General features: G+C 41.9%; 1 protein-coding gene across 1 annotated transcript in view; it reads left to right on the top strand.

The window, feature by feature from the left end:
• SPMAP2L (sperm microtubule associated protein 2 like) overlaps positions 1-12,335 on the top strand; it is a 37,255-nt gene extending 24,920 nt beyond the window's left edge. The window contains exons 7-9 of the mRNA XM_081319792.1: positions 8,712-8,843; positions 10,291-10,466; positions 12,194-12,335. Of these exons, the coding sequence (XP_081175918.1) occupies positions 8,712-8,843; positions 10,291-10,466; positions 12,194-12,308 (423 nt within the window). The 3' untranslated portion in view covers positions 12,309-12,335. The remainder of the gene's footprint in view (positions 1-8,711; positions 8,844-10,290; positions 10,467-12,193) is intronic.
• Positions 12,336-12,755: the final 420 nt, after the last annotated feature.

The following is a 12,755-nucleotide window of genomic DNA, read 5'->3' as shown; positions in this document are numbered from 1 at the left end:
TCCAAGAAGAGTCGCGCGCATGCGGGATGCTTCCGGGTCCCTCTCGAGGGCGGCTGGGCGGGGCTCCGACCTGCAAGAGCCGCTGCATTCAAGCTCGCCGGCTATCACGGAGCCGAACCGGGCGACTTTTAAGGAAGGCTCTTATTCTGGAGCAGTCCGGTGCGTTGAGAAAGAAGGGACCCCAGTTTCTTCCTTCGCGGAACTGGAATCCAAAGTCACCCTGCCGCCGCCCTCCCGCACGCCCGTCCGTCCGTCCACTACCCTTTCTGGCTCGCTCTCCCGGAGCGGATGAAGGAGACACGGGAGGGGGCGGGGGCCGGGAGAGGGGGAGGGCCTCTGCAGCAGGGGGCCTCTCCTGGTTGGGCCCGCGTGCGCCGCCTGTCACTGGGCGGCGTGTATGTCGGCGGCCTGGCCCCGCCCCGCCTCTTCGCAGCCCGCGGCGCGGACAGAAATGACACAGAGCCTCGGTGGCTACCGAGCAGCTCAGTGCGAGCGCGCCCCCCCCAGATGTTGCGCCCGGTGCGGCCGGCCCCCCCTGCACCCCCCACGCTACGCCACTGAGGCCAATACATTACAGAGGCGTTTCCCAGGATTTTTGCTGTCCATCCAGAGGTCAAGGTTATCTTTCATCAACAGTGCCATTGATACCTAGCCATTTCTTTAATTGAGTCATTTAGGTATACTGAATGACTAAATTTGATTTAGACTTTATTAAAAGATACTCATGCAGCAAGGGCTTTTGCTTTCTCTTGGATCAACTCCACTACTTTTCCAAGACCTTCAATTTTGGATCAGGCCTCTGACTTTCAGCTTTAGCCGATCTGCTGTCAGAATTAGTTCACTTTCAAAAGAACTAAATGGTGATCTTATTCTGGAGGGCTACTTAGTGAATCTTCCTGCAGTTAAAGACAGAGATGATAAGAGAAACTTGACAGTTGTCTGAATTAAGCATACCATTTTGTAGCGTATGAGTTTGGGTAATATTTTTTAGGAGATGTCTCATGTTTTTGATCAATAACTATCTGAATGCCGAAAATTCCAAAGCATTCAGGAAGATCTTCATTTAATAGGAAAATGGATGGTATTATTGAATTGCTGAAGAACCGCTGAATCCTTTTTCCGCCATTCTGTTGTGAAGCCAGATAGCATGAACAAGGTCAGCAGCAAGTGGCTATCGGTGAAGTAGCGGATGGTTTAGAGCAGGGGTGTCAAACTCAATTTCATTGAGGGCCGCATCAGCATTGCGGTTGCCCTCAGGGGGGTGGGTGGGTGTGGCCTGGGTGGGCGTGGCCTACTGGGTGGGCGTGGCTAGAGTGCATATGGCCTACTGGGTGGGTGTGGCCAGCTCTACATCGTTCGCAACAAGGGTGCCTATGGGGGCCTGGGCAGGAGTGGGACAGATCTGAGGGTCTCTGGCAGAAGGAGGGTCTCTGGGCCAGGGCCAAGGCAGTGGGGGCCGTTCCCTCACTGTTTCCAGGATGGCTTTGCGGGCCGCATGAAAGCACTTTGCGGGCCGGATCCAGCCCCCGGGCCTTGTGTTTGACATGTCTGGTTTAGAGAAAAGCAAACAGAGGCTGTAGAACCCCAATTTCCTGCACTGATGCTTTTATTAAGAACAGAGAGAACTAGTTATTTATGTTAGTATGTGAAAGCAGAGGGTTTTTGTTCTTTGGAATGAAATAGCACAATAATTACTGTTTTCAACCTGCTTATAAATTAGTAAAGTATCTTTCTGAGAATCAAAAAGGTTTCTGTTTCTGTCAGAAGGATCCATTATGGGTATGAAATCATAGAACCATAAAATTATAGAGACCTTGGAGTTCTTCCAGTTCAACCCCTGCCGAGGTCAGGAATCAATATTTTCTTCAGAACATTAATGTTTACTGAAGTAATTATTAATTGATCAGAAAGGTTATTACAGTCTGGGCAGTTGTAAGGGAAAGTTCTAAAGAATATTTAATCGTTAAAATGTTATTGAACTCTTTAGTGGGAGCATTATTGGAGGCAGAGGTACGAATGCAATCTTCAAAGTGAACCATGCATAATAAGTTTTTTTTTTAAAGCCATCGCTCTGTAGAAATCGATCATTTTTACTTGCGAGCGTAGAGTTTGGTGTAACATCTCATTGCTGAGATAACACTTCAAATCTGTAAACAGAATTCAGAGATCCAGAAATTAATCCTTGATAGAAGCCTTTGAGGTGAGGAGATTATTTTCAATTGTTTTGCTGCCATTGTTGGTTTCAAGAGTCTAGGGCAGATTCTGGGTCTTCTTTTCCAGACCACAGCAACAGGAATATTATGTTGCAGGTCAGAAAATTAAATTCATAAAAGTAATTGAAATAAAAAAATGGAAAAATAAGTGGTCAGAAAGAGGAAAAGATAAGAAAAACCAGGTTAAAAAAAGAATTATATAGTAGTTCTTAAGTTACAATCATTCGTTTAGTGACTGCTCAAAGTGACAAGAGCACTGAAAAAAGTGACTTATGACTGTTTTACAGCGTGCCCATGGTCAAGTTAGCAAACTTTGGATGCTTGGCAACTGGCATGTATTTATGATGGTTGCATTGTCCTAGGATCATGTGATTTTCTGATAAGCAAAGCCAATGGGGAAGCTAGATTCACTTAACCGTGTTACTAACTTAACTATAGTGATTTACTTAATAACTCTGGCATGGGGCAAAATTCACTTAACAACTGTCTTGCTTAGCAATGGAAATTTTGGGCTTAATTGTGGTTGTAACTCAAAGATTACCTGTCTAGAGCTTACTAAAGGAATTGCCATTGCAATGCTGTGTTGTTATTGTTGTTGTTTAAAAAAACTATGGCCTATTCATATAACTTTTATAGAGATTTAGGGAGGAAGAACAGATGAAGCATACATGGAAGCTATGTTGCTAGGATTTGTTTGTATATACCACAGGTCTGCAACCCGCGGCTCCGGATCCGCATGCGGCTCTTTCAGCCGTCTCCTGCGGCTCCCAGTCCTCTGCCATGTGCAGTCCCCCCCAAAAAAAAGTGGGACTAAAAAAGTTCAACCAATCAATTCAAATATGCAGGGTAGGTGCATATCTCGCCTTGGCTCCACTCTTCAGTCAACCCTGTTCTGCGCATGCGTGCATGTATGCGCATGCACACATATTTTTTGCGGCTCCCAGTTTTTCCTTTTGTGAGGGAACCGGTTCCGAGTGGCTCTTTCACTGTTTCAGGTTGCTGGCCCCTGGTATATACAATAGGTTACTCAAATTGCAGTAGATGTATATCCAATATCCAATATTCCGTTCTGGATTGTCCTGTGTAACTTTTTCTTCTTTGGGTTATAATGTGATTATGAACCACATTAGATTTTACCAGTATGAGCAGAAAAACTAGTTCATATCTGGTTTAAAATATTAATGCTTCTATTCCTTTTAAGTGTCTAAGGGCAACTTATTCTTTCAGCACTTAGACATCTGAAAAATTGTTCCAAGAAAATAGAAAAAGAGCATTCTTAACCATTGTATCCTCTACTGTGTAGATGATTCAAAAGTAAGAATCATCACCAAATCCATGTCTAATATAGAAATGCAGAGGAAGGGAAGAAAGGAGGGAAGGGAAAAAAAGCAAACAGTGAGATAGATAGCATCTGCCGCTGTTTTTGTTTCCTGATTTCCATTCACAAAAGGTTTGATCTGTTGGCCTGCTGTATCTTCTTTCCTCCTTAGTGAATTTATTGTGCCCATGAGCACTAACAATTTTTACCCCCACCCACACATATATAAAATAGTAGCCATAAAAATGGGAAAAATCCATAGTCAGAATATTTATTAAGCCAACTGAAGCTTTATAGAACATTGGTTTCAATTGGTTGTTAAGTATGAAGCAGATTAGAAACTTTGCTGATAATTTCTGTGTCCAGCCTCACATCATTTTCTTGCTGCAAATGTTTCTGTTTCCAAATCTGAGTTGGTGTATGAAAAATAGAATTGCATTCTTGAAACTTTGACCTTCCCATCTACCTCACCGCCATTATGTTTCAAAATTGTGTGTTCCTTCGCCTTTACGGCACTAACACTCATAAGGACATGTTGTGTTGAAAGTTTTATGGAACTTCCTTTTAAGTCTGTTTTCAGCTGATTGCTTACCAGTAGTGCTTCGGCATCAGACCAAATTATATGACCTGTCTTGCACAGAGTCTTCATAAAAACTCTCACTTTTGTTCACTGACTCATAATCATTTCCCATTCTGTGATAATGACTAGCAACCTGTCAGTTAGACCATTAGGTAATGTTTATTTTATTTGTTTGATGTTGCTTTAGCTAGAGATGGATTTTTATTTATAAACGCTCATGTTAAAAAAAAAATCAATGGATTACCAAACTTCCATCCTTTCTATTGCAAGCATGCCAAGGTCGCACCCTTCTTCCCTCCCTTTTTGCCCCAGTGTGAGATAGCCTGTTAACCATTTGTTGTGACTCTGTCCTCTCAACCAAGTTTCCATTTCAGTGCCAGGATCAAAGCTGGATCAAAGTGATCTAGCGGGCAGTTTGTTTTTTTTAACCTGATGGAAAATTCAATAAAATTTCCTATGCAGTTATTCTGGTTTGAAAGGAGGAAGAAAGTTCTTCAGGGACGTCAGCAAAATGAAGCCCCAATTTGCCAGCTGCAAGACCATCCCTGTCCATGGTAATTTCTGCTTAGGCTACCAGAGAGACCAAAATCTCTCAGACAACCAACATCTTTTTTTTTTCTTGTTAGACTCTGGTAGGAAGAGTGATCTCACAGAAGGTATGAGGAGGAAGTTCCCCAGAATTATGGTCTGCTTTTTTGTCATCTCCATCAAACTTCCATACTTGCTGGAGAGGAGAAAAATCAAGGGAATCCTTTGTGCCCTCTACTGCCTTTCCTTGTGCTTCCCCCAAAGGAGCCTCCAACAACTTCAGTTCCCCCACCCCACATTCTCACTACACGTAGACACATAGACACACACACACACACACACACACACACACACACACACACACACAGAGAGAGGACATAATGAGAAAAGGGGGGCTGAGAAGAACCATTTTCTGTTTTGTTGAGAGTTGGCAATGCCTGAAGCACCAAGGGTGTGAAAGCCACACAACATGGACTTTCTAGTACCAATGACGTGGACTTTGTAGTATAAAAATATGCAGGCCGAGGCATGAGCGAACCAGATTTGGCAAAGGCAGCTCTTTTTAACCCCATCCATGGCATTGAAGAAATAAGCTATTGGTCATAGATCTACAAACTTTGACCTATTGCTAAGACTGGGGGGAAATTGCTTTTTAAAATGACTTCTTCTGCCTCTCCCTTCTTCTTGAGCATATGCAACACTTTAGTTTATACACTACAGAAGCAATAATAGTTTTCCTAATAGCAATAAATGGTTTTCCTAGACTACAAGTTCTTCAGTGTGGCTTTTACTATGTCCAGGAGGCATTGGGCAAGGAGCACCAATTCCCTCCATTGGAAATGGAGCTCTTCCATTGGGTGCAGAGCTTCTTGATAATAAAAGCTATGCTAATGAATAAACGTTAAAGGTGGGGTTGGTTTTCCTTCTGTATAGAAGCAAAGAAAGGGAGAGTCATATAAATCCTATAGGGAAGAGGGAAGAAGTACAACATCCTGAAAACCCAACATCAGATGGAGAATTTTGCTGAGAAATTAATACACATCTCTAGAAATATCCAGCGCATCATTAACTTTTTCTGACTTTAGGGACCTTGATGGCCAATTGCTTGAATTATTATTTGTGGACTGCACTGTAGATTACTTTGGAAGCCAGTTTTGTTTTGGGTATGTAATTCATAAAAGCCTAGTCAAGCAAAGTAATCCTTTCAGGAAAATGGCCTAGCAGAGGATTCCTTAAAATACCATAAGTGCTAGACGTTTTATAAAGAATTAGGAAGCTGCAGGTTGTAAGAAATCTATTTTAAAAGTTGCCTGCCAGAGTTATATGTAAGTTACCATTTGTTTCAAAGGCAAGAAATAAGAGGTTCGGGATCAGAAGTACTGTTGACAGAAGATGTGACAGAGACAGGACTTAAAATCTGTCCTCCAAAGCTTTTCCTTCAAGAGAGAAGAAGACAAAATACTGAAAAGTGTTTTAAGCATAAACTCACAGGGATCCTCCCATACCCAGGATGGATGAAATACCAGATGAAGTTGTTCTGTACCAGCCTGCTACTGGCCCTGCAGAAAAGGCAGGGACAACCCCTTTACAAGAAGGCAAGAGGCTGGAACTAAGCTTGCCAAATTTATTAACATAAAACAGCAAACAGAGCAAAGAGAGCAAATACGAACCATGAAACAGGAGCTATTCAAATGGTTGCCTTCAGCAAACCAGCCCTCCCACACATTCCCCTTTTAAACAGTTCAGGGCGTGGCTTCTCTCTGCCTCCTTCCGAGGTGCCCCATTGCCTTCCTCTGTTTACTCCTGATTGACTGCCTCCTGCGTCGGGCGTCCTTGAACAGGGCCAGCTGTGGGTCATCTTCATCCACGCTGTCAGGGTCACACAGCTGGGTCTGCGTAGTGACCAGATGGGAGGGGCCTGGCTGAGGGCTCTGCGAAGCCTCCGGGCTGTTCTCTGGAGGCTCTCCAGCACCCCCCTCCTCCTCCTCTGAATTGTCCGACCCAACTGCCGAACCCACAGGCTGACCCTGAACAGAAGTTGCTTTGCAGGCCAAAGGTTTTCTATCCTTAGTCTACGCTATCTTTGCTGAAACCTCTTGCTCCTGATTCACACTGAAGAACCTGCTGTTTCAGCAAGCTGAGAAAAATCTTTCATACTACCTCAGCCTTCTACCTTTGGCTATTTTATTGTGTTGTTTGCATTTTAAAAAGGGATTTTTCAAATCTTCTGTCATGGTAGATGGCATAGTTTGTATTTTAAAATTTGTTGGTTCTCTTTTTGAGAAGACAATGTAATTTTCACTCTTCAAGAAACCTCTTCTTGATTTTTAATATGCTGCAAAGCAAATCTCTAACCAAATATACCACTTGAAACCAGAGCTGCTCAATAGTGGGATTATCAGATGAATTTGGAAAGAGCAGATTTAACTCTGAAGCTCTGAGATGAAATGATTGTGAATAAGAGATGAAGAGGTTAGAAAGATTTTGGCCAAAATAGCTTCTGCTATTATGATGAATCTACTCTTGTCCTGTATTTACCCATCATCCTTGATTCTTTAATTTTTCCTAGGAAAGGATTGTGATTTTTTTTTCTGCTGAAAAGAGGCTTACATTAGAAAAATGACAGAGGGAAAGACCCAGTGGTGGGATTCAGCTGGTTCGCACCACTTTGACAGAACCGGTAGCTAATTTTTTGTTGCCCAGGCCCAGAATGGACTTCCGGAAGCAGCATCCACACAGAGAACCAGTTGTTCACATATTTGAATCTCACCACTGGAAAGACCTGATGAAAGGCAGGAGAAGGTTGAAGAAAAAATGGAAGGACTAAGAATCTGCATTGGGATGCTGGAACTAGAGAGGAGAATATTGGGGGAAAAACATGACATTATTGGGGCATTTCGCTAAGAAAGCTTGGAGCAGTAGGGCCAGTTACAATTGTAATTTGCTTTTCTGCCCAAGTCACATTACTGTGAATTGCAAAACTGATCATACAGTAAGGATGGGAGAGAGGAGGAAAAGAAAGCTGAATATTCTTTGGCCCAGAAGTCTGACACAATTATCCCTCTGGGAAACACATTTATTTATTTATTTATTTATTTATTTATTTATTTATTTATTTATTTATTTATTTATTTATTTATTTATTTATTTATTTATTTATTTTTCCATTTATATCCCGCCCTTCTCCGAAGACTCAGGGCGGCTTACAAGCTTAGCAGTAGCCTTCATTCTATGTATATGCCTGCTTATTAGGGCTTTCACACACACACACCCAAGCAGCGTTATTACAAAGTCAGCTTAATTGCCCCCAACAATCTGGGTCCTCATTTTACCTACCTCGGAAGGATGGAAGGCTGAGTCAACCTTGAGCCTGGTGGGATGGGAACCTGCACTAATTGCAGGCAGCTGGTGTTACTTAAGGAGGCATTAGCCCACTGCTCCACCAAGGCTCAATATCGAATATGTGAATACATTTGCCTATTATCTTCTGATTTTGAGCTATACATTAGCATTATGTGTTTTCCAGGTGGCCCGTGTCTTAGATGACCAGCCCTTGAGGTAAAATAGGAATTTGCTGGTCTGAAAATTTACATTTTCAGAGCTGGGGAAATGAAACAGAACTGTGCAGTTTTGACAGCTGGGTTTCAGAGTCTAGGTTCCTGAGGACGGACTTACCTGCACTCTCATATGAGAGTTTTCCCCCTCATGTACTCAAGAGGAAATGCTATCTTTAATAAGAAGCCATTGCCATATGCCTCTCCCAAAATTAGAATGAGCAAATAAGCAGATTTTCTTGTGTATCATAACTATTGGCGTGAACTTTGTCTATACAGATCCTTTCTGGTCTACTGTATATAGATTAAAGATGCATCAGTTTGATTTGAGACTAAATAAGAAATATATATCCAGCCTGGTCTTTCTTCTTCCACAGGATCCTTGGGAAATATTACCGGGGGAGAAAGAAATGTGTTTTTCTTGGCATGTGACCATATTTCTTTTTGTTTGTTGGCTGGTTGGTTGGTTGGTTTTGTAATCAAATTTGCTTTATTGTTGGTTTATTTTTCCTGTCTAGCCTGAAAGAGAGATTTCAAAGGCTGCAAGAAGAGCTGAGGCTAGCCCAAGATTACAGCAACTTGCCCAGCCAGTAGTTAGGAAAAAAATGCAGATATATGAAAATACATGCATGGAGGTCCCAATCCGCCAAGTAATTTTTTTTTACTTTGATACTTCTATGTTGATAAAAGGGATAAGATTGCAAGGTAGGATCAAGCAGTTATCCAGCTGGAAAGAACCTTTATGTAAATTTCAACAATTTCCCAAGCCATCAAGAGACTGGCTAATATCTGCTGAATGGAAGTACTGTTTAAAGATCAGAGCATAGATGTGATCTGATCATATATATCACATATAAAGGCCCCAATTTCTGTTTCTTGGTACTGTAGTAGGCAATTTATTTTGGCTAGGGCTTATTCTTGTTCACAATAAAATATTCTAATTTAGCTGAATTGTGCCTGGGAATCTTGTATCATCAATCGAAGGGCTGAATAGTCAAAAGTCTAAAGAGTTTACTGCTGAGCCCAAGTGTCAAGTGGACACTTAATATTGAACTTAGCTAGGAATGAATGTTTATCATTGTATACATAGGATAAATTTGTTAAAAACCTCAATATAATGCCCCAAATTTTCAGCCATCCTATGCCTCACCACACCTTTGCCCTTTCCCACTTCTCACTGGCTGCTGCCACTATAGAAAGTAAGAAGTAGCTACACAATCACTTCCTCCTCCCACTGCGCCCTGTTCGGTATCATTGTCAATGCCTTCCTATTCAGACCATCTCTGAGTAGTATTTCTCATGCCACTGGTACCCGCCCCTGATTACTGCTGCTCCTGTAAATGCCCAATAAGCAGCTTCCAAGTGATCATCTTTTATAAGTGAGATCCTATATCATTTCTCTGAAATGATATTGTAGGAGATGATCAGTCTGAGTCCAAGGAAAGGGTCAAACATGTCATAAGTCATGAGTCCTTGCTTGGCTGCAAGAGATCTAAGTCCAGTCTGCCTTGAATTCCTTTCTATCCTTAACTCCCGCCAATTTCCCTTGACCGTTAGGAGTTTAGATCATTGTAGAGAGCATAATCTTGCAATAAATCTTTACACTCATTTGAGTTGCCTGAATCTCCTGATTTCCGTGGTGCTTGACAGGTATAGGGTCTCCTGCTTTCAGGGGGTTGGAATAGAAGACCTCCAAGTCCTCTGTTATTCTCCTGCCATGTCCATAAGATGGATCACCACCAAGGACTTCCACCCTGTTACCTAGGCAACTCCTTCCTCTGAGGAATGTGACTTAAGTAGATAATCCATTTCTCTTTGGAGAGTCAGCAGATCTTCCTCAATTGATCTTATTCATCTCAGGGTTTGACAGAACCCTATATTCAGCTATTCTTGGGACCTGTCACACTCATTCTACTACCTTTAGAATCCTGCCAGAAAGCTTGTCTGTAGCTTTGCCTTTACTTTGCTTTCAGAGATTTTTGAGGGAAGGGGAGAGTAGGTCCTAATCCTTTGGGGATGGATTTATCTTCAATCTTAGCTTTTTCAGAAATGTTCTGGAATTGATCCCAGGTTCAAAAATCAGCATTTCTTCTGCAGATACCCCTGACTGCTCTACAAGCATTCCCAAGTCCAAGGGTACTCGAACTAGCAAGACCAAAAACAATCCCTTCTGAGAGTGCCATGGATCGTTCCCCTGAGTGGCCCGTGTCAGTGGCAGCCAAGCAGGCAGTGGCCTCTCCTCGACTCACGGAACTCGCTCAGCCTCCCAACAGGTGCGGTCTCCCAGATGATCTGATGGCTGTGTTGATGGTCTCACCAACTGTCCAATTGAGGGAAAGGATCTTGGCCTTTAGATGACTTTTAAAGGCTCTGAGACAGGGTTCTCCAACTTTGACAACTTCAAGACTTGTGGACTTCAACTCCCAGAATTCCTCAGTCAGCTGTGCTGACTGGGGAATTCTGGGAGTTGAAGTCCACAAGTCTTAAAGTTGCCAAGGTTGGAGACCTTCGCTCTGAGAGACCTAAGGGCAGAAGGATCCTCCATGCATGCAGAGATCCTAGCTTTAATTGCCCCTCATGCTAGTGTCTTATTCTTTCTGTTGTTTTTGTCCACTAAAATTACGATCCGGTAAAGAAGAACATGTCAGGAAAGTTGTGAAAATATATTTGTTACATTTCCGTCATCTGAAGACCTCAGCAATCCTTTGAAATGGTTCTCCCTCTGTATCTGGAACCCATGGCAATTGGTGCCATTGCTCTACTTTCATAAACGCCCTAAGTTCCTTTCCCCCCGCTATATATGATCCATAGCTTCCTGTGCTAGATGGATCTTTCTGCAAACTGTATTCTCTCCAGTTATTTGCTTGACAGGTGACTAAATAACATTCATCCCAATGACTTCCTTGGGAACCATTGAGTTTTCTGAGAACAAAGAACCCTCCTGAATTGGATTATTGATGGAATGACTATCATTTGACTAGTAGATATTCCTTCACTGCATATAGCGATGGAGAGACAGACTACTTTTTCATTGTTTTACCTCAGAATATCATTTTTTTTTCTATTATTTTTTCTTCTGCTGAAGCCAATGGAATTTTTAAAAGCAGCAGAAAACATAGGTGTTATCACAGTGGTATCATAACAGGGACAAGAAGCTAGTAACAAAACATGTGTTATAACTTATGACAGTGCAAACCTCATGACTTACATGTAACATCAGGACACAAGTGCAAAAAGATTTGTGTTGTGAAAGCAAGGCATATGTTTTGTCGACCAGTTAGCAGAAATTTAGAACTGATCCAGGAAGATTTATTATCCAACTGACAAAGCAATTCTCTGCCAAGAAAACAGCACAGACCTTAGCAATGTTTTTTTTTCCTCATCCAGCATGTGAAACTCGGGGGGGGGGGGGGTTGGATTTCTTTGTTAATCTTGCAGGCAGTTTTATAAAAAGGAGAGCACTGAGCTTGGTGGCACCATGGTTAGAATGCAGTACTGCAGGCTGCTTCTGCTGACTCCTGGTTGCCAGGAGTTCAGCAGTTTGATTCTCACTGGCTCAAGGTTGACTCAGCCTTCCATCCTACCGAGGTCGATAAAATGAGGACCTAGACCAGGAGTAGGCAACCTCGGCGCTTTTATGACTCATGGACTTCAACTCCCAGAATTCCTGAGAAGTCCATGAGTCATAAAAGAGCCGATGTTGCCTACCCTTGACCTAGACCAGGGGTAGGCAACCTCGGCTCTTTTATGACTCATGGACTTCAACTCCCAGAATTCCTGAGCCAGCTTGGCTGGCTCAGGAATTCTGGGAGTTGAAGTCCATGAGTCATAAAAGAGCCGAGGCTGCCTACCTCTGACCTAGACAGTTGGGAGCAATATGCTGACTCTGTAAATCTCTTAGAGAGGGCTGTAAAGTACTGTGAAGCAGTATATAAGTCTAAGTGGCATTGCTATTGCTATTACTATTGCTAACTAATCTTTTCACATTTTTTTTCCTCAGGGCACCAACCAATCTTGTGCAGTTTAATCCAGATGCCTTTATTGTAAAGGAGTCTGCTAAGAAAGCATTTTGTACAGAAAGAGTCAAGCATTTAGCACAACCAATTACTCGTTGATCACACGGATCACCCACATCTAACTCTCTGTGGCATTTTCAATAAATTAAAGGAACTATAGCCGCATGCTTTTGTCTACTTCTTCTACTGTCATGTTTTGGCTTCCACAAGTTCTTAATAACATCTGAAAAGTAACATCAGTTGAATGAACAACATACGGTAGTTATTCACATTTAAGCAGGAGCCTGACTTTTAAATATGAATGTTTGATTTGTATTTTCTCTTGATCCAATGTCATCACATACATTTCATAACAGCTAATAATAGAATTTAAATCTAGATAAAAATCAATAAACAGCAAAAAGCAAAGCAACAATAAAAGAAAAACAGAATTATTACTATTATTATTATTATTATTATTATTATTATTATTATTATTATTATTATTATTATTATTATTATTATTATTATTTCGGTTTATATACTGCCCTACTCCCAAAGGACTCA

The sequence above is a fragment of the Vipera berus genome, assembly GCF_964194415.1.
Source record: "Vipera berus genome assembly, chromosome: 2".
In the NCBI taxonomy this organism is placed as follows: domain Eukaryota; kingdom Metazoa; phylum Chordata; class Lepidosauria; order Squamata; family Viperidae; genus Vipera; species Vipera berus.
Note: the sequence above shows the minus strand (reverse complement) of the source record. Positions and strands in the feature narration are given on the sequence as shown.